Source organism: Penicillium samsonianum (assembly GCF_028829775.1).
Source record: "Penicillium samsonianum strain IBT 33392 chromosome Unknown utg000004l_segment0_segment0, whole genome shotgun sequence".
Lineage (NCBI taxonomy): Eukaryota > Fungi > Ascomycota > Eurotiomycetes > Eurotiales > Aspergillaceae > Penicillium > Penicillium samsonianum.
In genome coordinates, this window is record NW_026643262.1 from 4,569,304 (window position 1) to 4,595,353 (window position 26,050).

Here is a 26,050-nt window from a genome sequence, read left to right on the forward strand (position 1 = left end):
CTTTAGGGCAACATGGAAGACCAATTCTGGATCTAGTGAGAGAAGATATCCAATATCCATTGAAAAACATTGCCCAGGATAGTATGAACACTGCTGGTGCAAACCTTATTGTCGTTGAGATTCTCTTCTCGTATCTGTAGCTTCAGCCTCGTTGGTATTTTATTCCTGCTCTTGAGTGATAATGTAGTTTGACGTAGTCCATCTACACTTCACGGCCAGGCAAGCATTGGTGGAGATTGACCAATATTCGCCCTTCCTACGTCAACCTTGACACAGCAGCCCCCACGGGTGAGATCTCTGAGCGCCACGGCCAAGGTTCGCGACGCGACACAAGGCTAACCAGCACCGGATACTTTAGAGGTTTTTGAAGACTCATATCGTCCAAAGATACTAGATTATCTCCGTCACACTGTCGACAAGTCAGATATACCCCCTCGATGCTCCGCTCCGACCCGTGTTCCACGCATACATCGGACAAGCAAAAGTACAGCGAGCACTGGGCTCATCCCGGCACCTAGTCATGAGCAACCGTCAGTCTCCGGGCAGCGACGGCATCCTAGGAGAGCAATATCTCAACCGCAGATTCGAGTGACACACTAGGCCGAGAATTCGGATGGAATAAATTGATCTCCCTACATATGCCCTCCGGAACCTTTCGTGGTTTGGATTCTAGATGAGAGGATGGATGGTCCCCACTGCAAGATGTTGACCGTACTGGCTGGAGGAGAACCATATCTGCTCTAAGAGGTCGATTTCACTTCGGTGAAGTCCCCACGCCCACTAACCTGAAATTGGTCGCCTCCAACCACGCCGTCAATGTCCAAGAGGAAGAACATAAATGGATCCAAGACACCTGCAGACCAACCCTACGATGCACCACTAATAAACTCGTTCTCACATACAGTGAATCGGCTGTGGGATTGACGCCCATGGCGAACATCGTCGGTTTATAGACTACAAACGGTACCCACAGTCAAATATTCTTGCCTCGATATGTCAGTCATCACCGTCAGCTGGTATGGATACGCTACAGAGCTTTAAAATGAGAATGCAGGTCGTCGCCGATGATATCCGCGGCATACGGGCCGAAAAGCAATATCATCAGGCTTCAGGGCAAAGTATCTAGAGGCAATAAGATACTATCGCCAGTAGGACAATGCACCGAGTCAACGGCATCTATAGCAGCTTATAAACATTTAAACTAATCACATCAACATTACATTGTATGTCTTCATCTTTCCTTAGTAGTACCTGAAGGGTGGTAGAAGCACAACAACACGCAATCAACGAACACGACGCCAGATTCTTCGCATAACAGCCCGATCGTTCTCCTCGTCCGATTGTTAGTCGAACAATTCCTGTAGCAGGAAGTGTATCCGTTCCTCCAATGCATACAGGACGTTACCCGCGGGATTGGTAGGGGTAGGCCGGGAAAATCATGGGTTGGACCATATTGATGATCATACATCCCTCCTCGAAGATTTGGCTGCGGGCGTATGCCCGTTCGGTCCCTCGGACTCGGATCTGCGTGATCACCTGTAGCTCCCCATCGCTAAGGGTAGGGATGCGACGATTGGTCGCCACTTTCGCCTTGTTAGCCTCATGTCTATACGTGGCTGAGAACGGGTCATCGACCGGAGGGAGGACATCGGTACTAGTTCGTACTTATTAGAGAATGTAGGGGTGGTGATTAAGTCAAAGTTTCGAATCAACTACTTGATGTTAGCTCCGTGTTCTATAGTAGATCTCGCTCCTCGTGAAATGTATCGTATCTTGCAAACCGTGGCACGAAATTTCGAAATGCGACGATAAGAAAGAAAGAAGAAAGAAGAAGGAAGAGATAATGAGTAGGGAAAATCTTGAATCATAATTCCTACGAGAGAAAGCGCATTTGCACGAGGAAGGCGTCACTACCACCATGAGAAGGAAGTAGCAAGGCAATGATTATCTCAACGAAAACTAAGAAAGGACTGAACTTCAACCGTCCATGACTATGTACTATATAAGCAGTTCGGAGCTTTGCAATAAATACTGAAACCTGCAATTGAAGGCCACATTATAGAAGCAGAGAAACTAGGGGGTATCTGTTCTACTCAAGTCGACAGTCCATAATAGAGGATAAAGATAGGTATCCCGAGTAGTCCTCTACATAGACCCTACTTTGCTACTGTCAAATGTCACCGCTATCCCAAGAACCTCTTGGCTGTACTATGAAATCACCTGGGGAACGTCTTTATAAATTTAAACAAAGCAGGCGGTCACAGACCAACTGTATTAATCAGGCTCGCATTGTACTTCTGAGCGTTTGTTATATATCCCCCATACCACCCAGACATCATCGAATTCACTTTATCCTTGACGATCATTTGGATATGAGGCATGTATCAATTACCACTTTTCCATTGATTATAACTTCGTATATATCTATATCATACTTTTAAACTTAGCTTTGAAGGCATCTAAGTGTTGCGAATGTTCGTTTGGGCATCGTTACTACCCAAGTATTGGTTACCTATGATTCACCCGCCTTGGTCTTTCTTTCTCAATATGACAGTCACGCCTCACCTCCCTCGTGTAAATGCGGTTTATCTCGTAGGTTGGGGGAAATTGCCCACCCAACTTCCTCTTCACCAACTCTTTCTTTCTCTTTTTTGAACATTGACACTCCTCGCCTCACCTTATATACAATCCCCAAGGGGCAGTCACTTTGACTATGAACAACATAGACGACGAAATGAGGAAGTAAGAAAAGCACTTTCCAGGCATAGCAAACTCATTATTGACTGCACTATTTCCGACAATCAAGTCGCTCGGCAGAGAGCCATCCTTTCTCAACAGTATGCCCGGCGTCGTCTCTCGAATTCTGTTACGCATCTTCTTTTCTGTGTTCCTTGCCTTCAGCGAAGCATCGAAGACTGGTGCCATGGAGTCCAGGGAGGCAGTATTTGGCGTCACTTTGAGATCACCTGCATCCAAAACGCCGATAACGTGAATGACTGCCTGGGCTGCCACACAGCTGGAACCGTTTGCGAGATGGTAATGTTCGATCTGCGGAGTCTTTCCTAACCCTACTAACCTCATTTCGTAGCTTCCTCTTGGGGTTGAAGGACACCAATTTGAATCTCTCGCCTTGCTATCGTCGGCTAGGTTGTTCTGGGGGACTGGTTGTTCTACAGATTAACAGCCATCAAGCCTTCTCTAACCAACTGGCAACAGTGAGATAAAGCCCATTACCGACCGTGTTTCGCACACAAAACTAACAAGTGCAAAGTGACCGATCCTCAGCCTATTCGACACCAACCAACGAACAACTTGACCAACTCACAGAGCTGCGAGGTCGCACTTCCCGCCACTCCCAGGAACGCGCAACAATCCATGATTTAACCGCCACGTTGTTAATCTTCCAAATCAAGACCGCAATTCAAATATGCAGAAGGTGACATACACCACCTCCCCTTGCAGGCTAAGCAAGATCCACAAAACAGCAAGGAGCTAACGGAGTCTGTTCATTTTATAGGTTAAATCTCGCTGTCACTTTCTTGATCCCACGAATCCTTCTCAGTATCAACATAGCGCCACGGAAAGTGAGATACACCCCCTCCCTTCCCATATGATCTTATGTTCCCAATAACATTTTAAACACAAAGTATTGCGTGAACGGATCCAAGATCATAATAATCCCGAGATGCGAGCTAAACATCCCTCACTACATTACAAAATCTGCTGTTCCCAATAACGTTTTTAAATCGCCTACGGAAGTGAGATACCCCCCCTCTCTCTCTTTGACGCTGCATTCTCAACCACTATGAAACACCAGGCTAACAAGAAATCAGTGGCGACCCGCCCGATCCCAACCCTGACTGATGGGGAGCTAGAAGTGCTCACCCAAATTCGAGTCCGTGGCGCGTCGCGAGCGTGCGAGCAAGCAAGAAAGGGTGATCAGTAACCCGGTCCCATCAATTAGGGATGAGCATCTTGAGATCCGCACATTGTTTCGAATGCGTGCCACCGAACGAGTATCCTCCCGCATTCAAATATTGGATGACCCATGGTTCATTATGGCCACGTTTCAGGCCATAATGGGCCAAGGATATACTCATCAGGTTGCTACGGCAAACATCCACCAAGCGCTGTTGCAAGAAATGGCCGAACTGGAGTTTGAAAAGGTGCATGATCCACACGCTCCCTCACAAATCCGCCGCACCTCGTGAGCGTATGCAGAGAGCGAATGGTCCTAGAAGTGAACATTATCACGACTACCGGTTTATCTCTAATCAAAAAAATATACGGACCAATCTTTCAGATAGTCGTGCTTTATACCAGCAATGCTCCAGACATTGGAGCAGTCTACCCTAGAACTCCGAAGATATGAAGTGGATACAACTCAAGGGTATATGAATCAGAGCAGTAGATTTATGGGATAGTATCGATTCAACAAAATCACACATGGCCCGGCGTCCAGGGACGCTTCCAACAGTCAGTGGGGCAATCGGTCGGAGCGGCCCTAGTGGGCCGGTTCATCGACATGTTCTTTGCAGACTTCAAATATCTCGGGACCCATAGACCAACACAGCAGACGTCGTGTGCATGGATAGCAACGAGGATCTGGAAATTGGCCTCTTGAAGAAATCACATTCTGCCAATTCATTTTCATAAAATACCACTGTATCATCAATGCCCTGTAAGTCTTCTCAGCATCGCCAATTCTCTGTTCGTAAAGATCTTGAGTATCTGTCCGGGCTCCACCGTTACCTTTCCTGTTTTCAAGGTGACAACCGCACCTTCCTTGTGATCACAGTGTGACCTGGGCCTTTCCTCAACCTTCAGACCATCAATTATGCGACTTGTTCCACCCACTAGACAAACTAGGTGGGCACTCCTTGGCCAACGGTCTGAATTTCAGGTGAAGCAAAAGTCCACTAACTCTGGTTGGTTCTAGCAAGGTGGATAACTGTCTCGGACAACACCAACGCGTTGTGACATGTTGACTGGCGAGATGAAATGTGCCGTTCCAACCGCGTTGCAACCATGAATATGACAAGGGGAAGTTGGCTCACAATCGCCCAATCCCGTCGCCGATCGATATGAAACTTGACAAGATCTCCATCCAAGAATCCTCGACTCAAAGCCATTTCCATCCCTAAGTTACGATCCAATGACCTTGCTTTCCCATGTTTTACCCCATCCCTCTCCTCCGACTCAGCGCCGACAAAACGAACTCGAGCGCACTACATAAGATCGTGTTCTGCGGCCTGCTACTACCATGGAAAAACTTGGCTACCGACGTCGAAAAACCCACAATTGCCAATAGAGCAGAACAGCGATTTGGTTCAAGCTCCTTCCACGCCTATGAGCCCCCAGGTCGAATCCAGTGCACGGTCGATACAGAATTCTACGGAAGGCGGGTCGACCGGTGAAGTATCAGGACTCCGCGATTGCTGGAGCCCATTGAGCATACCGGTGTAGTTCCGGTGTGCTCGTGCTTTGGGTACTAGAGCACATGATGATGTGTTTCCAATTCGAGCATATGGTGCGCCATGTTCAACAACGCGACCCTACAAGCTCCTGGTCTTCACCTGGCCGCGGTAAGTCATATCGCTCTGCCTAACAATAGTACAATATCCACTAACTGGACTAGGAACACGTGACGGGGTTCAGTGTTGGGCTTGTTCGACATCCCGGGGCAGACAAGAGTTATGTCCTCATCCTCAACATGGAATTGTCCGTCGGCATGTGGCCAGTCATTTGCGATAAAGTTCGTCAGGTCTTGAGGGACAGTCAACACCTTTCAGTACCGCAAAGGTTAGAAAACCTCGAGGGTGGTGTTGAGGCTCTCAAAAACCAAAGTGAGGCCACCCAAATCGCCCGCCAAAAAGGAAGGATTATTCGTAACGGACCGAAGAGCATCTAGTCCATTGGACCGTTGGACACTTGTTATTCTATTCGTCCCACCTCAACTTCTCAACACATTGGCGCAGAAGTGTGTACATTGCTTACCGAAACGATGAAACTCGCAGTCCTTCAGGTACGATCCCTTCGACGATGAGCAAGACCTACGAAAAAACAAGGACCTAGTAAAAACTGGTTATCTTACAGGTCGAACCTTATTATTATATTTACAATTCTGCAATTAATGCACATGTCAATCGCCTCGAAGCTCCTTGTCAAAACTATTGTTCATAACGGGGTCCAGCATTGATCCTTCGACATCCCGGGGCCTTTTATCTCGCAAACAGGTGGTTCGCCTAGTGGGACAACAGCGGGGGGTTTATTGTTCCCAGTTCACAGGCGTTTATGCTAAATATTGTGATGTTTTGGGAGGGAACTCGCCACCAACAATGTACAATCGTACATGGGTAGCCTCCAGACAAGGCAAGCGTACATTGCTTTTACGGGCCTTGATCAAAGGACAGCGATGATCAATCAATGCTGAAATGTCAGCAAACGAGCTTCGACGAGCCCGCTTCGGTTTGATAACTCACACTGCCATGGCCGCAAGAGTTCATGGAGATTCTAGGAGCCGGTCTACTTAATCACTTCCAAGAGATCGGACTCATTTTCCGGGGCCGGGGACCGATGATGTGCGGTGTAAACCAGAATTCAAAAGTGCAAAATTAAGTCTGGCAGAATATATTAACGGTTGAGGAATAAGGCAGAAATCAGGCATGGGGGTGTGCCACTATCCAAAGGGGTGCGGTTATCCAAGGGGGGTGTGTCTAGATCAATCCCCTAATATTAATCGATACTAGATAAAGAAACAAAGAGCGCAGGCAAACAAGCAAACGATCTCTTAGCATGTGATCAAGCATGTGATCGAGTAACTAGATCGTGACACTGGGTGTTTGTTGGGATGCCTGATGGGACAGATCCTGCTTGTATGATAGGTATGTAGATAGATATCTCTCTCCCTTGCTCTCTTCCTCTCCTCTCTGTCCTTTTCGTTCTTTATGAATGGACTATGCTGCTTTCTTCTCTGATTTCCACCGTAGGGTGATTCCAAGAGTGTTCAGTGAAAAAAATAACACTAGTAATAATCTTCTCGGTTATCCTCGGGCGCACTAGTAAAGTTGCGACACCTTGCATTAGCTCTGTACCACGTGAATTATACAGGCCAAGAATGTCTCAGGAACAGGCACCCGCCGCATTACGGTCTACGGTCAAAAGATGGGACCCGAGGATCTGCTCAGTGGTGCTCAGTGGGATGAGTATAGCCTGCTTAACGGAATTTGCTCAAGCACTGTCGTAAAGCTTCATCCGAGATATACGGCAATCGCTCGTAGCCAATGTATCTGGTCTTTTGAATAGGTTCCAAGAGCTGCCTAGATCCTCAAAGGCTTGGCGAAACGTCTCCCGAGTCCCTCCTTTGCCTATGCTTGGCAAAAGCTTCCGCAACACCCAGAACCCTTACTCCGTCCGATCAGTCTCAAAATTCTTGGAATACTCCGTGCGAATAGGGGCCTGTATCAACTACCGTAAAAAACTTGCGCGAATCTTGTGCAGATCCTGATTTCGGAAACCGATGTTGCCGTTCCCATCAGCCAGGGGCGAGCTCGGACTCTGCCTCATCTTACTCACTAAGGCCGATGCTACGAACGCCACAAATTCAGTAGATAGCCAACAGCGGCAGCAGGAAGGTAGCTTTGTCTAGGCTCCCTTATTGAAATTTTCAGTGTTTTGGTTTGCCAAGAAATGAAAAGGTACAGAGTACAGTAAGTGGACCCCTATAGCCCCACCTAGCTCACCGCCACTATAAATCTATACCGCCTACCTGAAACGGATGGTGTACACCCTACTAGATTTCAGTTCATACCGGGTTCTTCCCAAGCAACCCAACCCCCATTCGAGTGTTGGGTTACCACACCGCAATACAAATCCCTGGCATAATGCAAATGTACCTTTTATTAGGGATTCACATACAAAAGGCCATTCATTTATTTCTTAACCTCAAGGTCCACCAAACATTGATAAACATTGAATAAATTCGATTTCACTATTTTGTCCCTATATAAAACTATATAGCATCATTTAAATTTTTAAAATTGGCGTTGCCATTGTCCTATAGCACGAAGGGCTTAAAGGGGTGTTCAAGATAGCCCCCGAAAATTGTTCGCGCTATACCTATATGAAAGCCCCTCTTGAAGAATTATATATTATAGGAGATATGTCTCTTTCATGCTTATAACTCTATAGAGAGCGTAAAATCATTCTATCTGTCTCCAGGGTCGAGTAACTGACGTTTTACTGTATGTACCTTTTGTATGTGAATCCCCAACAAAAGGTACATTTGCATTACGCCAGGGTTTTGTATTGCGGTGTGGTAACCCAATACCCGAAAAGGGATTGAGTTGCTTGGCAAGAGCTGGGTAGAGGTTTATGACTGGCAGTATATATTATATTGTCCCCCGGGGTGCTAACTAAAGGGGTGCGAGAACTTATGTTTAGTCACTATATCTTTATTAGCCGCCCTATCCGAATGACATGTCAACGATCGGTGAATCGGTAAGGCCTCGTACGTAGCAATGGATTATCACTAAATTCCTCTCTTCGTCCGTCTATACTACATACATACTACCTATGTAGGTAAACTCAGCCCTACCTAGGTAACGAGGGACTTGTTTCTTAGTAAGCTCCTCTCCTATGGATCCTGTCCAAAACGGGCTCTAGTGGTAATTTACCACTGACAACACAGAAGAGAAATTGAAGCTTGACAATTTTACATTTCAGAAAGCTGTCTGACTGTGTTGCGATTAAAACAACCTATATGGCAAGTCACACACCCATCTTCTCACATTCCACTATACATCTGGACGTCTCTGTAGACCTCTCTTCTCAGAAAAACCCTGAAGATCCTGGCTTGGCCAGATCAGTGCTAGCTTAGCGGGGTCTTATTACATCCATTACGAGATGATACACAATTCTAATCAGATTAGATCAACGCCCAATGCTCCCTCTAGCTCCAAAGCTTGGATCGCAGTGGTGTTGGGGCGCAATCCATGGATGTAACCCTGGTGTTTGAGGTGGATATCCCATCAAGTACTGATGGAATGGGCTGATTGATTAATCTAATCTAATCTCACCTTGAGGGACTATTTAAGAACCCCCTCCCTCCTAGGTAAGATAATTATAGAGGACTCTGTTATTTCTTTCCCTTATTTCTGGTCACCCTGTCTTTTTCAAAGGCCCTAATTGTCTTCATTCCCCCGAACTCGTCCCTATTCTTATGTATTGTCGAGATGCCTCAAAGCATGCTCGGTCAAGCGGTCACTTCAGTCAGCGAGGCCCCTCCAACTACGGAGTTTCAAGAAGCAAAGAAACAGGCCCAGCATGGCGTGCAGGTTGCAGAAGCGGTGACTATGTCATGGTCCAAAAGGTCATTGATTCTGGTGTATATCTGGTCAGTAAAAGGGAACTATATGTGCGCACAATATAGCTAACATCTCGGTGGCATAAGCATGTGGTTGATATACTTTGTACGCGCTTTGAATGGAAGCTTGACGGCAAATTTGTCACCATATATTACTAGTGATTTTCACGGGCACTCTCTACTGACGGTGATCGAGATTATTACCAATGTTATGAGTGCCGCGTGTACAATGCCAATTGCCAAGATATTAAACATTTGGGATCGCGTGGTCGCATTGACCTCGATGCTGTTTATCGCGATGATTGGCCTCATCCTGATGGCATGTTGCCATAACATTTCGACCTATTGTGTGGCACAGGTATGTTTATTATATCGCCAATTTTTCAATGCCTAGTACTGATGATCTCTATAGGCATTCGTGACAGTGGGATTTACGGGCCTGATCTTCTGCGTAGACGTGTTGACGGCGGACACGTCTAAAGTGCAGGACCGAGCTCTTGCATTTGCTTTTACCTCATCGCCGTATATCATCATGGCATTTGCAGGCGCTCCACTGTCAGAATCCTTCAACAAGACGAACTGGCGCTGGGCATATGGCACAATTGCAATCCTCCTACCGATTGTGACAATGCCGCTGGTTGTTATCTGGTTACTGGCTCGAAAAAAAGCCCAGCAGGTAAAAGACCTGGGTCGTCCCTTTAACCAAAAAACCTGGACCCAGAGTATCAAGCATCTTATTGTTGAATTTGATATGCTTGGCATATTACTCCTCACTGCTGGCCTCTCCCTCTTTCTATTGGCGTTCGTCCTGGCGGGTTCGCAGGAAGGCACATGGCACTCCACGAGAATAATATGCATGATTGTGATAGGCGGTGTTGCTATTGGAGCATTCGTGATTTATGAACGATTCTTTGCTACAATGCCGTTCATCCCTTACCATCTCCTCGTTTCACGAACAATTGTTGGTACTTGCCTTCTGAACTTTACCTACATTATTGCTGCAAGTTGTTGGGGCACATACTTTACATCCTTCCTGCAGGTTGTATATAATGTGACTCTCATGCAAGCAGGTTATATAACAGCGATCGCAAATCTAATATCTCCTCTCTGGTTGATTGGGGTTGGTTGGTTGGTTCATATTACAGGGCGCTTCAAGTGGCTACTCCTATGTGCAATCCCGATCTACATGCTTGCAATAGGTTTGATGATCTATTTCCGGACCCCCGGCCATAGTATTGGTTACATGTGCATGTGTGAGGTGTTTCTAGGGTTCGGTACTGGTACCATCATTGCCCTTGAACAGACAGCAGTCCTAGCAGCATCCGAACATGACAATTATGCATCAACGCTAGCACTGCTTGGTCTGAGCGGAAGTATTGGTGGTGCTATTGGCAATAGTATCTCTGGCGCCATATGGACGAACACCCTACCCAACAAACTCCAGGAATTGTTACCAGACGAGACAAAGCCACGATGGAACGAGATCTATGAGTCGCTACCGGTGCAACTGAGCTTCGAGACTGGATCGACAACTCGTATTGCTATTGAACGCGCATATGCCATTGCCCAACGGAATATGCTCGTAGCCGGTATCTCGATTATGGCAGTGACAGTCGTGTGGGTGCTGCTAATCAAAGACATCCGGCTTAAAGAGAGGAACGATACGAAGGGGTTGCTTTTCTAGTTTTTATTTTGTGGTCGGTCTGTGTTGTTGCTCAAACAGCACTCCCGTTTATTAGTTGCATTAAACTGCTGATGCAGCCACGAAAGCGCTTGCAAAAAATGAGTTCCAGATCTTTGTTGAGCTGCTTGGAAGTGTATGCCGAATGATTCGCTTGATTTGATATTGATATCTCTGGATGGGTTGGATTAGGATCTGTGAGGAGGATGTTGGATGCCTATTTGTGCTTGATTAATCAGACATCCATGAAAGAGATCATGTTTGCCTTAGATTAGATAACTAATAGCTCCCTCTCCCTCTCCCTCCCTCTCTCCTCTTCTCCTCTCCGTCCACTTTGCCGCCTAGGAATCGAGCATGCTGTTTTCAAGAGCTCGGTCCTGCACTTTAGACGTGTCCAAAATCTCCATTTGTAGTACGATTTCAAGACTGTGTATCCGGAATAAAGATGTGCAGGCGGACGATGAAGTGCGCCTTCACCGGACAGCCATCGGTCAGGTGCTTGCGTTCACCCTTCAAGCGCTGGCCGTCGAACCTCCGACTCAAGAATGGCACGATGCGGCACACGATAAGCTAACGACCTGGGAGGTCGAATATCTCGACGTGTTAAAGGAAATTCCCCAAACTCACTGTAAAGACCCGCGGGCCTCTAATTATTGGCCCTCGCACTGGAAATAAGATCGGAAAATACACAACACACGCTCTCGCACTCGCGCTCGTTGTTTCCCCTTAGAACATCGTGACTGCAGTATCGAATGATTTAAAAAACATAAGAATATATCTAGGTAAGACAGACAGTCAAAGACCTCATTACATCTTTGGACCTTTTTGTATAGCCCCCAACTGTTGAGTATCACCAAATCTGACTTTGCTTTTATTTTCCGTCAATATCATTGCTCTATCAGCCCTCTATGAAATATAACTTTCACTTCAATTATATTTCACTCTCCGTATGCTCATTGTAAATGGTATTGAACTCATAACTCTTCCAGGGTGGTTATAGCAGCACGTATTGCCTGACTTTACGAACATAATTCTTCCCATTTTTAAGGGGACAGTGGCACCTTCCTCGTGAAAACTCGGTCCCTTGATTGCCATTTAAGATTCAGTGTGACCTCCTTCTCTTTCCTTTCCTCAACTACTATGTCCGTTACCCATCAACCCCCCAAGCGTTACAAGGTATGAACCCATTTGGCCTATGGACAAGATTTGGGACGCGACCGAGAGCTAAGATTGGTTACTTCACAGTTCCAACATCAGGAAGACTTCTCTTTTCTCTAACATACCTACAAACCCATCCAACCCCCCCGAACGAGTGAGAATTCCCGCCTGCGCTTCGAAAACAAAGCTAACAAGTGCAAAGTGGCTGAACCTCGCCCAATCCCAGTGCCTAACAATGAGCAGCTGGAAGAGCTGACCCGGCTGCGTATTCGAGCCACTCAGCGTGGCCAGCGCAGTGAATGGATTGATGAGACATTCGCTGGTGCAATCAACCATGTCGAAGCGGCCATGGCGGGCATTGAAACCTGCTACCAGATGCTAGTGGGAACTAAGGATAGACTTATCCGTTTACGTCGCCAACTCCTTCGTCAATTGGCCAGTGAAGAAGAGGAGGATGAACGCTTGGAACGCGAATTGTGGGAAAATGTTTGTTAGGACATGCGGCAGACATCAAGGAGACCCCTCACTTTACTCTTACTTCTTTGATCAAGATCATCTCTCACTCAGCTCCGTATCAAATATGACCTCACTATCAGTTATGACTTATGACTTATATACCCTACCCATAAGTCTCAATTTAGGTCTTGCTATTGGGGAATCTTGGTCGGGCTTCATGAGTCTTGCTCTTTGCCTTTCAGGGTCATAGTCGCAGCTTCCTCTTGATGAAGTAGTTTGCCGAATGCTATATATGACTCTTCCCTAGCTTTCTTCTCTTTCTCTTCCTCAACAACCACATTACCCACCCACCAGCCTCCGATCTTTGCAAGGTATGACCGTTTGGCCCATGGCCAGGATTTGCGATGAGATAATGAGCTTAGACTGGTTATTTTACAGGTTAACAACAATCAAAATCTCCACAACTTGGTCACACTACCCATTCAGAACCATCACAAGTGAGACAAACCCCGTTACCGACTGCTTCCCAAATGTGCCCTCAATATTCTTTAGTCTACGAGTAATACTATTAAAGTGCCAGTGGTGTTGTCATATTGGACAACCGTTACCAAAGCCCCAATGGTCGAGGTCCAGGTCCACTTACAGCCCCCTTGGGCCTTGGGGGGTTGAGAGCATGAAATTGAGATTGAAAAGCACCTCTCTATCTACAATGCTTCAGTATTCTGGTATTCATTAGACAATAACAATCCCTTATGGATGAAAACAAAATATGCTTTTCGCGATCTGGCTTTGCTTCTATCGGCAGACCTGTGCATGCTAAAGGGTTTGCACTATTTTCTTTGTTATAAACATGTATATAAGTATAGTCAATTCTCACTGCGCACTTACTCTTCGTTCAAGTTACACCTGGATTAACCCTCTATTAGATCTGACTTTGCTATCAGGTATGACTTTCTATATATATATTGAATTGCTATAACCAATCCTGGACCAATAAAGGTATCGAAGAGGTTGATATATGGCTCTCACTGTTGAAGCATTAATTGGACTTGACTACCTAGCCAAGGTTGCTCTTTCCATTTAGAAGGTGATAATATCACCTTCCTTGTGAAAATGCAGTCCATCGTTTGCTATTTATGGTCCTCCCTTTTTTCTCTTCCTCCTTCAATAACCACATTGCCCTTTCACCACGGACAATCTTGGAACTTTCCAGGTGAAATTCCTCGACTCATAACCATGACTTACAAGGGGACCAAAGGCTAACTAGTACTAGTTGTTTGCAGATTTACATCTACCATGACCCCATCTAATGGAAAATCTCATATTTCCAACCCCACAATCCCAGTGAGATACAATGCCTCGATGCTCCATGTCCAAATCCGTTCAAACACAAAGCTAACAAGGTAGAAATGGCGGACAACCGCCTAATCCATACGCCAACGGATGAAGAATTGGAAGAACTAACTCAGTTACGACTGAGGGCAATTCGTCGAGCTCGGGTGCGTCTACTACTTGTGCAATAAGCACAGCAAATTTTTGATTGTCATCGATCTCTCATAGAGCTCAACCAATATGTCCTCTCGCCAGAGTACTTGGAAGCGGTGTACAATACCCTCGAGCAGAGATGGGCGGTCCTGCGCGACCTGATCCATGGATTACGCGTCCAAGAAGAAGGGTACCAGGAGATGCTAGGGATATAGGAGGAATGAAAGTATGGACAGGGAATCACCCTTCCGAGTACACCGCTAAAGCGACACTGTGCTCAGCTTGACAACAAGATTAAACAACAATACTAGTCGGCCACCTAACGCGACTCTATATTCTGAAATGGGTTTTTACTTCATTGCCACCAAAATGCCATTATATATTCAAATACAGCTATTTTTACATCAACGGATTCTATGCCCGATCTCTCTGCGCCGGCTAGATCATGGCGAAACTCTCCCGGTAGGTTGAGCAGGTTGAATAGGCTATTTAGCGCGTTCTAGCTAAATATCGAACACGCTTAACTAGCTAAGCTGGCGGTTGAGTTTGCTCTATAGCCTCACGAATGGCTATACCCTCTTCGTGTGGTACACGCCAATTTGATCGCGAGCGCTTTTTCGTCTGCTTCTCGTTGGCAGCGCGTAGTTTATTGGGCCCAAACAGGCGGTTATTTGTAGGCACCCGCCCGCCAAGACATATAGTACTGTAATATATACATGATTATAGAGGGAATCGTATATCTTAAACGATAATTATAGGCATACATAATGATGTATTTATTGGTGGGCAGTCTTGGCGGGCTACTGGGCGGGAGGGACCGCGAGCTGTGTCGATGTGTAAATACATGATGGATAAAAAGGAGGATGACGACTGGATTGGACTGGATTGGATACAAAACTAGTCCTTGAAGAATCGAAGTAGATACTATATGTGTGATCCTTTAAACCTCGTCATTCTGGTCGACAAGGGTTTAGTGCCTTAGCTGTAGGGATCCGATATCTATACAGTTCATTGCTAAGGAATTTGTTAGATCAAGTAGGCTGTTATGTGTTTAGGACGAATGAGATCAAGCGGAACCCAATTGAGAATAAGAGTTGATTCATTTGAGAGAATAAGCATGCGATCAAGGGCATGTTGAAATACTTCCTTATTCGATGCGTCGAATGTGCCAATACTCGGTCACCGGGATTCCTATTTTCACAAATTTACTACACAAAAACAAAAGGAAATACGGGTTCGTGGTTAACCAATCGCTTGATAGTGGTAAGTTACCACTCCATGCGCTTACAAAATTCTTCATATATAGGTTATCCAAAACAGGAAGCCTAACAGAAGGCCTTTAACAACGTCAAGTCGGGTTGATTTTAATGCCCCTCTTCTCAGCGATTATGTGGATCGGTTGCATAATATTGTCATCGATCCACTTAACAGCGTTAAGATGTCCCACATCTGAGTCTTTAATATCGTCTCGATGATATCTTGAAGTTATCCAGTCTCCACGATATCCCTCAGCGCTGCAGTTCGCAACATTAGTGTCAGGGTTATATAAAGACAAAGGGAAGTAACTATACTTACTCATGGCCTTTTTTATATGCTTTCTGAAGGAAATCCTTGAGTAGTGTTACCTCATCTTGCGTAGCAGCTCTCCTTCCAATTTCCTCGTCCAAGCTTTCCGCAGACTCAAGGTACCCCTTAGCTGCATCCTCAGCCGCCTTATATCCCCTCACAATGTCACCCACTGTTGGATCCATATTTGATAACGAGTCTTAACTAGTCCGTAGGTATTAAAATAAAGGTAGACCGAAGAGAATGATGTAGAAAATAGTCTGGAGTATAGAGCTAGTAAGATTCCGTAAGAGAGCACAGGTACCACTATATATAGTCAACGGCTCTGAATAGTGACATATGTATAACACCACCACTGTCTAATAATGACGATGGGTTTAACGGATTATAACGGTTAGAAGAAACTCTTTTTCATTTCCTTTCCGCATCCGGAAAAGACCGGTCCGTGGAGCTTAACGACTAGGTTCGCTTTTATATAGCTGGCCCAATGGTCCGAACATTGTATAGTGGACGATATATTCTATCTCAAAAGCCGAAATACTTGCACTTATATAACGCATAAGTTATAACTTATAGGCCGACTACTAGCTAATAATATAAGGACTGCTACTAATGTTTAAGCTATAGTGGCTAAAGGATGCGGCAAACGTAACTCATTGAACTAGCGTTCTTGGCTTCTCTAGCTATACTAGAGTCTATACAACCCAAGGTTATAGAAAGATCCACAGCCTATTACCACGATACCCCCTTGGTTATTCGTAGCCACGATATCGCATGGCCATCTCTGTTAAAGTCGCTTACTGCAACACCTTGCGGTGAGGAGCCCACGGGGAATGTGAATTCTATACGGCTTGCCGCCAGCCTAAAACCCATAGCGTAGTTGTGAGCGCTACCATGGATAAGTTGGTTTGTTGCTTGGGCGAAAATAGGGACAATGCGTGGGTCGTGGGGAGATCTTATGTCAAATGTCAAATTAATGGGCTGGGTCGGATGGTGATGGCACGTCACGCCCACGATTCACCAATGCTGGTTTAACTAACAAGCCGACGCATGTCGACGCTCCTTTCCCAGCCACACTGCGACTATCTCAGTTTCTTGTAGAGCAATTTATAATCAAGGTTGACACGCTTAGTCGAATGGTGATGTCAATTGAGATTTCTTTGTTTTGAACTCTGGGCCTAATCTAACAGCGTTTTTTGGTAATGATGTTGTCACCAATAGACTCAATTCTAGACTCAGCCAACAATGAAGTCATGTACCCAAAATCGTGAATTAGAACTAGATAATACATATGCGTATGACATGCAGGATCTAAACTGGCCGGAAGAGTCCGCAATCATCAGTTTACCCTCTCTTGAGACCTTGAGGTTTCTATCAGTTTCATTAAGGTAATCGATAGTGGAAAGGAAAGAGTACGGAACCAAGGAATGGATAAAGAGGAAGTATAATTTTCCACCGCCAAATTTAATGCCGGGCAAGGCCGGTTAGGGCTGATTCTAACCAAGGTCGAATAACGTAAAACGGCTGCAACCGTCACTCAAAAGTTTCGCGACCAGTAGTCTAGAATTGACTAGATCTTGACTTGGACTGATATCACCATAGAGCATCAACCTTCTGCCTTCCTCCTCCCTCCCTTAGACTAGTATTTTACGAGATACAATTCCTATAGTTGACTCAATGTTGAATCATGGCTCCAGAGGTCCGCGGGATCTGCCGGGTGCCCGCATTTTAATAACATTAATAACATGCATTTCCGGTGAAAGCCCACCAATTCATATCTTTACTTACACTTTAATTAAGAAAATAGGATCTTCAATGACATGATTCAAGTAATAAATGGTTACATTGACTTGTTACAATGCATAACAGATTTAATGAATTGAAAATGACCCCCCTGGACAGACCATCAGTCGTAAGCCTGATGATGACTGTGGCTTTGCCTATTGAAGATAGATGTTAATGAGTGAATGTAGGATGAATCAATCATTTACTGACTGTGCTTTAGGGAAGACTACTGGCTACAATACAGAATAGACTAGACTAGAAATTAAAATAGTGGCGACGCCTACTTCTCCCTATCCAACAGTTTCGACGATAGCAAATATGGTAATAACTAATTATACCGCCGGCATCGTGGTTGACTCCTGACAGACCGAAATCTGTCCCACACCTCCCGTGGGCGAAACCTCCTGCAGACTGACTGGGTCGCGCTTCCAGATGGCCGAGGGTTCCCCGCGAGCTATAGGAGGATGAACTCTCCACTGGAAATAGGTGAAAATACTGCTCTAGCCGATTGAAAGAACATGTAACAAGAGGTAATGATATTACTAATTCCTAAATTCTACAAGTACAATAGGCGGGCAATAGCCACACCCAGTGGAGGCGGTCTCCCGCTAGAGCGGTACCTCTGCTCCCAGACTTGCCTAGCTTTTAGGTAAGAAGCCATGAGACGCTTCTAGGTAGCGTAATTGTCGCTTCCTATCAAAGGCTCGATGGCCGTGACGGCTCGGTCAGGGGAGTTATAGACGAGAGTCGATATGATGTTTGAGGGAGCGGGGTAAATATATCTTCAAGGTAGACAACGTTTCTCGGTGTGAGTAGAGACAGCACCCGAGTGGTTACACCCGGGCTCATAACCTGTTATAAATTAAAAAGGAAGCTTGAATTGTTATTTTCTGAGGGGATCCAAGAGGCTATATATACAACTTGGACTTCGTATAGATGGGCAGGAATTATTTCCGATGTTGCGACTTCGTTCCTGAGCAGCAACTACCTCATATCACAACAAGACTAATTGCAGGTTTTAGGGGAACGGCCTGATATCACCGAAGACGAGTACGAAGGACTTGCTTAAGAAAACTGACAGCTGAAACTTGATGGCGATTCACTTTTGCGACAGCCCCGTCGCTCAACGTCAGTGGACCTTCCGTCAACCACTTCGACCAACTCTTCTAGCAAGAAAAGCACCAAGTTGCCCGACGCTCCGGTTATGGACGACGGCAAGACAGTTCCCTTCGATCACTGGCGTCGCACCTCAATGGCCTATAAGCTATTCTTTGAGCTACCAATTCCAAACTCACTTTGCAATATAGGCTGGTATACCGGGGGACTCACAAAATCCGCCTCATGTATTTCGACGATTTCCATGGTCATGTGCCCTCCATTGCCTTAATAGGTCTTCTCTCCACTGCCCAGCTTCTTTCCCTTTCCGCCTCTATTATGCCACTTTGTTGTGCCCTCTGATCCTGGTCCTTATGTTCCCCCGTATAGTTCGTATATCATGCAATCAAGACGTATACAGGCGACAGGAACGAGACAGTAAATGGACCTTGGATTTCTTTGCGAAATTCACAGACCCGCAAAGATTAAGTGAAACCAACCATCATAGGCTCCAGCGGAGAGTACCAGGTCACATTTTATCTTTTATCAAAAGGTACCTAAATCAAGAAATTGCAGGCAACTAGCTATTGCATTCAACCCGTGCGGCCCAACACCCAGAGCTGGCCACCCGTGCTATCATGGCTCTAACTAAGATTTTGCCCTCGGTTCCCCCGCTCGACACCTCCCATCGCGTGAAAGGACCAAAGCAAATATACTCCGAATATGAAAAATACCGTCCTAAGGTCGTTTGGGCGTAATGAAAGTAAAAAACGCTCCGTGATTCCTTGCGTTATGTACTTTGGGGATGACCCTCACAGACCTTCCAAAATTTGATCCTATTGGGACTAGCCACCTCAAGTTGGTTGTTACAATTCTGTATCAGTTGTATTGGTAAATGACGTATTGTAACTAGCTCGAAACTCTGTATGTTATTTCGTTATTTAGTATACGGTAGTTGTATTTCGTAAACTTTACCAAGCTAATGCTCTTGTCCACTTTCGACGATCCACATTTCATTTTCCTTCCATTACATTCACTGTTTTGGTGACAAAGAGTTGAAAACAGCCAGTCAGCCACGCGAAATCCGCGCAGTGAGTGGAGAAGGGAAGCAGTTGACCTGTCTCGATCGGCGATATTGATTCACAAAGATGTTTGTACAAGGGGCCTTTTTTGGTTGGGCAATGGGCCTGTGGGTTTGGCTACATCACGAACTGTTTTTATGTTGTATGTACAAGCGTCCCCACTGAGGGTATGGGGACTGTTACTCTGTATTCTCCATACTCGGTTCTACCTGCTGTATTGAATGATACGTAAGCTGTCCGGACAAGGCACTTCCTGAACAAGTCTGGCATGTCAGTAGTTCTGACCGCCATTGTTATTCAGTTATACAATTTCTTCTATATACACATTGCCTTCGAAGTTCAGAGACTGGCATACGGATCGAAGCCGATATCAACAGTTGAAGTATCTCCAGATGTCCCGTGTTGGCAGCCTTTGCAAGGATTCGCCTCATTTCGAGGACGTTCCCGTGCTAGAAGCTCGCAGCGTGGACTGTTCGCAGCAAGATGACCATTTTAACACCATTCAGGCGCATCTGAAAAGCGCAGCCGTCGTTAAAATCAAGCTCGGCTTCGAGGATGACGACTGCCGCTATCTCGAGCAAATAATCTTGAACCTCAATCAGCACCATGGACACGGTCTCCCAATCAATCACAGTGCCACCCGTGGCTGGTTTTGGGACATTCGACCCATGGTTAAATCCCCCGAGGCCCTGTACCAAGCACGGTCAGAAACAGCAAACCACTTCCCTTGGCATACGGACTGCAGCTACGAGTCATCGCCTCCGCGATATTTTGGCCTTCAAGTGCTCCAACCAGATTGCTGTGGTGGTGGTACGCTTTCGATCCTGAAAGTTGAGAAACTTCTTGCACATTTGTCTGGATCATCCCGGTCAGCGCTCTCCCAGCCCGAGTTCAGCATCAACGTACCACCTGAGTTCATCAAAGCCAAGAATGACCGCCAGATAGTCGGGAGTATCTTATCCGTTGATGACGGCGAGTGGATACTGCGCTTTCGGGAGGACATCTTTACGCCGCTCACGGAGGCGGCGGCGTCTGCGCTTGCCGAGCTGAAGGACATCTTAACCGGACCCGCGATAGAGGCGGAGATCCTGCATCTCACTCCCGAGAGCATGCCTCGAGGCTCTCTTATTATCGTTGATAATCGGCAATGGCTGCATGCCCGGAACGTGGTGAAGGATCCAAAACGACACCTGCGAAGGGTGCGCTGGGATGCCCAGCCATTTGGCTCTGCTCCTTTGACCACAATGCACTGATGCGTCACCGCAATATTTTGCTCATTTTTAGATGTACATCGGCTCGTTTGTTATACTTGTATCATCAAGCAGGATCATTCATTGCAGGCGGGACATCATCCTATCACAAGCGGGGTGTAATCATAGCATAGCATACATATTGATTCAACCCGATGATAAAACAAAAACCCATCACTGGAGCTCTTGTATCCAGTTGACGGCAGCTTAAAACATCAGAAAGAATTACCATAGAAATACACTAGTAAGTACAGCGTAAAGCTACTCGATCGTAAGCCTACTACTATCGCCTCGCGATTGCCCCTTTCCCGTGCATATTGGTCAATCCCGATTAAAACGACCATATGGAGATATTTGGTTCATGCAGAACGGCATTTCTCGGGCGATCTTCACTAGATCGGGTCAGATTCGGGGGCTTGAAATTTGTCATGGAGGAATCTATTCCCACCAGCCGGACTCGATCATGTCCAGATCAGCTTGCTTCAGCCTGAAGATTCAAGGGGATCCATACCAGCCATACAGGAAACCAAGCTACCCCACTTAAATTGAAAGTGATCAAGCTCACTGATCACCGAATTTCCTTGCCGGATAGACAGCGTGCATGATCGCAGACGCAGATATGCCGGCACAAAATGAATTGCGCGCAACAGAGATAACCCCTCTGATCGCAGAAGGATTCCAAGACCGACAGTCAAAAATTGTCCCCCGCAAGAGACTTCTCGTCATTTTTCCCGCCTTGGCCCTGGTCCACTTCACCTCTTTCATCGACCAGACTTCCGTATCAACAACACTACCGTCCATCGCAGCCGCCCTTAATGCAGGCTCCTCGATTTCCTGGATTGGCACAAGTTTTCTCACAGCCAGCACCAGCATCCAGCTGATCAACGGTCGTCTATCGGATATATTCGGCCGCAAAACATGCCTGATTACTGCGCTATTGCTAATGGGCTTGGGAAACTTCCTGTCGGGATGCTCTCAGACTACCGGGCAACTCTATGCCACGCGAGCCTTCAGTGGGTTAGGGGCTGGGGCTTTAAATGCGCTGGTTCAGATAACCATCTCCGATATCACCCGGCTGGACCAGCGAGGCTACTATTTCGGCATCCTGGGTGTGGCAGTCGCGTTGGGTAACGGGCTCGGTCCAGTCGTCGGTGGTCTTTTGACAGAAAAGGCTTCTTGGAGATGGGCATTTTGGTTTATCTGCCCTTTGGCGGTTATTGCTGCGGGCTTACTGGCTCTAGTTCTGCCCGGATCATCGGCCGCAGACGACATCGGAACGAAAGTCAGGATGTTGGACTGGGGTGGAATTGGAATAAGCATGACAGCCGTTATACTCATTTTGGTTAGTATATAGAGTGTTTTGTATATCCTATGATGGGAGACTGACGTGATATACCCACAGATCCCTATTTCCCAGGGAGGATCCGTTATAGAATGGACGTCGCCGATTATCATCGGTATGCTAGTATCTGGCGTTATACTTCTTGGGGCCTTTATTTTTATTGAATGGCGACTGGTAAAGCTGCCTATTCTACCGAGTACGTACTACTAAGCGACGCATACTTTGACGAATCTAATTTGGTCCCAGTGCGCCTATTTCAATACAACCGCTCTACTAATATTCTCCTGGCTATGAATATCCCTATTGGCTGGGTGTACTGGGGCAATCTATTCTACCTCCCTCTATATTTTCAAACAGTGCGCCGCCTGAACCCGTCCACGGCTGGGTCATTTATCTTGCCTATGGTGATTGCACATGGTGCAACCTCCGGGTTGAGTGGTGTAGTTATGTCTCTGGCCGGCTGCTACAAGCCCATCATCAGCTCCGGAGCTGCACTGTGGGCGATTGGCGCCATTGTTAAATCGACCTATGGACAAACGACCCCATTCTCTCTCTTTTTTGTTGCGGGGATCTTCGAAGGTATCGGCGTCGGGTGTGCTTTGCAACCAGGTTAGTTATTCTGTTGTTCCGCTTCTAGGGTTCTCATTCATGAATTTTGATTACTGACATATTACAGTTATGGTCGGCCTTCTTGCCGGTTCTGACAACGTCGATCGGGCGGTAATCACCGGTCTGCGCAATTTCATTCGGGATATGGGTGGAACCATTGGGATTACAGGTGAGTTATCTAGATTTATATACAGGATCAACTATTTTTTTTGGTCTAACAAGGACGTAGTGTCTGGTGCAATACTGAACAACTATCTTCACGCTGGCCTCAAGGGTCATTTCAGTCCGGAAATGATCTCGCATATAGCTTCATCTGCCTTTAATCTCTCAGAAACCAACCTGTCAGCAGAGGAAAAGAGCATGATTTTGGATGTGTATGTGGGGGGGATAAATGCCGTGTTTGTGTCTTATGGGGTATTAACCGTGGTTCTATTTCTGGCAACGCTCTGTCTGCGCGATTATGGCCTAGATCGGAAGCCCGAACAGCAAGAGAGTGATGCTGAGTGATTCCTGAAGTCGGGCTGACATTGTCCTACAGGGAGGTCAGGTCTGACATTGGGCATATCAAGGATACAGATCACGAAGAGGTTTGGCGATACAATTGAGGGTTGAAATATTGTATATGTGGAGTAACAATTGGATTCATCTACATCTATATTATCTGGTTGGACATTGATAATTTCACGGCGTTGTTTAAAGAGTTCCGGATATCAAGTGCTGTTCAGAACAAGGCTACTTACTTAACAGTTCAGTACTCGGGCCGGCCCGACTGCAAGAGATCTGTCGCATTTGAAATGCGGTCTTGAATAATACCTCGCCATTTCTAATCAAAATAATGTTAACAAATGAATGACTGGACTGGCATCATTGATGTAGGAAATACCTTTGCTCCAACCAGATCCTCAGACCGAAGGCTGCTTGTCAATCCGGGGAACATATTCCCGTCGTTATACCATGCCGAGGGTGAGAAAACAACATGTTTCATCCATGGTTGGCCTTCCAACCCAGGTTCATACTTGAACATCCGCTCAAATCCCAAATAGATCTTGTTGATTGCGCGCATTTCTGCGAAAGATGGGTATTGGTCATATTCAGTTTCCTTGGCCGATTGGGAAACAAGATTTCTGACGGTGGCTGCGTGGGCATCGAATTCAACAGCAGAATGCCGCAAGCGCTCAACTTCACTGAAAAGAGGAGTTAAATCGAAATTTACCGCTGGGCTCGAAAGAATTTCAGTTTCCACAGTGTGCAGGGCTTTGATCAACACGTCGGCATAATCGGACACGCTCAGATTCAGCACTGGCGTCTCGATCAAAGATGAAGCGAGCAGTGCCCAGAGCTTTGCTGTGGTGGCGTGGTATTCCCAATCCGGGTCGCCAAACCGATCCATCCAGTCTACACTGTCGAATTGGGAATGATAATGTAAAACAGGTTCTCCGGGAGCCGGCGAGAAACCAAAATCCATGGCAGCGATACACCCAGTGTCGAGGAATCGCATTGCATCGCTCGGGGCACCGGCCAGAATATTTCCGCCCCAGACATCCAAAATGGTCTGTCCGGGAGTGGTCTGATTAGGAAATGGTATCTCACCAGTGGCACTTAACATGGCCTGGTACAATAGTGGGCTCGCCTTCACGTGGAACAAGCTGCCACTTCCAGCCATGACAACGTTGAGATAGGCTACTGCCGTCGGGTCCAGCCATGAGAGGTTCTCATTAAGCCATTCCTTGGAGCCCAGCTGCCCGAATTCTTCTCCTTCCCAGCTCGCAAGGACGATTGACCGAAGAGGCCGCCATCCCCGTTTCACTGCCGCACCAAATGCGCGGGCAACTTCGTTCAGTGCGCTGGAGCCGCTGTTCCCATCACCCGCTCCACCGCCCCATGCATCGCGGTGGTTACCGAGAATGATCACTTCATCGTCTATGAGAGTCCCCTTGACGGACGCAATCACGTTGTACACCTTGCGCCTGACGTATTCCAGGTGGTTGTATAGACGCAGCGTGAGCTCGGGCGGTGACGGGCCAGTATTGTAATTAACACCTTTGTAACCGAGCGCACCGCCATGCCAGCGCGAATTGAAATCATCAGCAGATGGACCATGCCCATTGAGAGCCCTGAGGATAGGGATCGCATCGGAGTAGGAGATGGGGAGTGACGGAATCGTGGGGGCTTTTAAAACGGGGCTGTTGCCGTCCGCGCTGTATTCTATACACAAAATTAGCCAACCATCAGTTGATATGTTGATGTGTTTTAAAAAGCCAAAAGAGCGTAAGGGACCATACCGATATTGCCGACGCTGCCTCGCTCGACACTCGTGAGTGCGCGCGCCGGGCCCTCAGGAAACGGCTTGTACCCATTCGCCTCAGTGATGCCTCCGTCCTGCTGAGGATCATTATACAAAATCACGGCGGCCATGTCCATCGCCTGCGCATTGAGGACTTGCTCACCACGACCGATACGGCCATATTTGATAATGGCGATCTTCCCTTGCAGCGGGACGTCCGCGGCGACCAAGTCTCCAAAATCCTCTTTTGTGCCGAAGTTCGCAAAGACATACTGGGCGGAGACATTCCCAGGCGCCGAGAAGCCATGAAAAGCCGAAATAAACGGCTTTTTGCCGCTATCGTTCTGCCTGCCAACCAGGCTTTGGTCCTCGACCAGCGCAGCCTCGTATAAGACTTCGCCCGCAGATCCCTGGAGCACAAGCCGCTGCCCACGCGGTTCCGGTACGATCACGTCATGCGAGATGATGTTGTTCTCCGGCAGCCCGAACTCGTCCCATCGCTCCTTTGTCCAAACGGCTTGGTCGTGGCCTTGACCAGGAAGATGCGATTCGGTGGTGTAGTAACTGCTCCACTCGCGCGCCTTGTTGCCGTCGGGGGTGTTCAGCAAGATGTCGCGAAGCTGGTCATAAGGCAATTTCGGTGTGCTGGTTGCCGAGAGCGAGCGCCAATTGACGCAGGGTGCGGGCAAGTATTGCTTGATGTCGAGAATATTCTCGAAGGTGGGTAGTGGAATAGCTCGGATGACGGTGATGGAAATGACAAGCAGGGCAGTAAACAACATCACACGTGAACGACTGGTTCGGCGATTGGCTGCCTTGAACTCATGATCGAGTCGCAGGCCTTTCATGATGAAGTGCGTCCCTGCGACGAGGACAATTGAATGCGTTGAGGA

General features: G+C 46.8%; 8 protein-coding genes across 8 annotated transcripts; 6 read left to right on the plus strand and 2 right to left on the minus strand.

The window, feature by feature from the left end:
- Window positions 1-3,805: 3,805 nt before the first annotated feature.
- N7471_008685 (uncharacterized protein) lies at window positions 3,806-4,211 on the plus strand (the record flags this gene model as incomplete). The annotated part of the gene is made up of 2 exons (XM_057281404.1): window positions 3,806-3,915; window positions 3,965-4,211. 2 exons carry the CDS (start codon window positions 3,806-3,808, stop codon window positions 4,209-4,211), a joined length of 357 nt encoding a protein of 118 aa, XP_057135664.1.
- A 373-nt stretch (window positions 4,212-4,584) lies between these two features.
- N7471_008686 (uncharacterized protein) lies at window positions 4,585-6,074 on the plus strand. The gene is made up of 3 exons (XM_057281405.1): window positions 4,585-4,869; window positions 4,940-5,585; window positions 5,639-6,074. Exons 2-3 carry the CDS (start codon window positions 5,538-5,540, stop codon window positions 5,909-5,911), a joined length of 321 nt encoding a protein of 106 aa, XP_057135665.1. The 5' UTR covers window positions 4,585-4,869; window positions 4,940-5,537; the 3' UTR covers window positions 5,912-6,074.
- A 3,061-nt stretch (window positions 6,075-9,135) lies between these two features.
- On the plus strand, window positions 9,136-11,481 carry N7471_008687 (major facilitator superfamily domain-containing protein). Its single transcript, XM_057281406.1, has 3 exons — window positions 9,136-9,394; window positions 9,452-9,722; window positions 9,777-11,481. The coding sequence occupies exons 1-3, from the start codon at window positions 9,234-9,236 to the stop codon at window positions 11,046-11,048; spliced, it is 1,704 nt and encodes a 567-aa protein (XP_057135666.1). The 5' UTR covers window positions 9,136-9,233; the 3' UTR covers window positions 11,049-11,481.
- Window positions 11,482-12,185: 704 nt separating this feature from the next.
- Window positions 12,186-12,698, plus strand: N7471_008688 (uncharacterized protein; the record flags this gene model as incomplete). The annotated part of the gene is made up of 2 exons (XM_057281407.1): window positions 12,186-12,221; window positions 12,399-12,698. 2 exons carry the CDS (start codon window positions 12,186-12,188, stop codon window positions 12,696-12,698), a joined length of 336 nt encoding a protein of 111 aa, XP_057135667.1.
- A 2,794-nt stretch (window positions 12,699-15,492) lies between these two features.
- N7471_008689 (uncharacterized protein) lies at window positions 15,493-15,895 on the minus strand (the record flags this gene model as incomplete). The annotated part of the gene is made up of 2 exons (XM_057281408.1): window positions 15,493-15,658; window positions 15,720-15,895. 2 exons carry the CDS (start codon window positions 15,893-15,895, stop codon window positions 15,493-15,495), a joined length of 342 nt encoding a protein of 113 aa, XP_057135668.1.
- A 4,169-nt stretch (window positions 15,896-20,064) lies between these two features.
- N7471_008690 (uncharacterized protein) lies at window positions 20,065-20,925 on the plus strand (the record flags this gene model as incomplete). Its single annotated transcript, XM_057281409.1, has 1 exon — window positions 20,065-20,925. One exon carries the CDS (start codon window positions 20,065-20,067, stop codon window positions 20,923-20,925), a length of 861 nt encoding a protein of 286 aa, XP_057135669.1.
- Window positions 20,926-21,523: 598 nt separating this feature from the next.
- Window positions 21,524-23,380, plus strand: N7471_008691 (uncharacterized protein; the record flags this gene model as incomplete). Its single annotated transcript, XM_057281410.1, has 5 exons — window positions 21,524-22,264; window positions 22,325-22,460; window positions 22,511-22,873; window positions 22,941-23,042; window positions 23,103-23,380. 5 exons carry the CDS (start codon window positions 21,524-21,526, stop codon window positions 23,378-23,380), a joined length of 1,620 nt encoding a protein of 539 aa, XP_057135670.1.
- Window positions 23,381-23,621: 241 nt separating this feature from the next.
- On the minus strand, window positions 23,622-26,005 carry N7471_008692 (uncharacterized protein; the record flags this gene model as incomplete). Its single annotated transcript, XM_057281411.1, has 3 exons — window positions 23,622-23,696; window positions 23,757-25,078; window positions 25,156-26,005. The coding sequence occupies 3 exons, from the start codon at window positions 26,003-26,005 to the stop codon at window positions 23,622-23,624; spliced, it is 2,247 nt and encodes a 748-aa protein (XP_057135671.1).
- Between the last annotated feature and the right edge of the window lie 45 nt (window positions 26,006-26,050).

Coding starts and splice junctions, on each gene's coding strand:
- N7471_008686 (XM_057281405.1), top strand. CDS start 5,538: ATGTTCAACAACGCGACCCTACAAGCTCCTGGTCTTCACCTGGCCGCG. Junction 5,586..5,638: donor CTGGTCTTCACCTGGCCGCG/GTAAGTCATATC, acceptor TAACTGGACTAG/GAACACGTGACGGGGTTCAG.
- N7471_008687 (XM_057281406.1), top strand. CDS start 9,234: ATGCCTCAAAGCATGCTCGGTCAAGCGGTCACTTCAGTCAGCGAGGCC. Junction 9,395..9,451: donor TTGATTCTGGTGTATATCTG/GTCAGTAAAAGG, acceptor CGGTGGCATAAG/CATGTGGTTGATATACTTTG. Junction 9,723..9,776: donor CGACCTATTGTGTGGCACAG/GTATGTTTATTA, acceptor TGATCTCTATAG/GCATTCGTGACAGTGGGATT.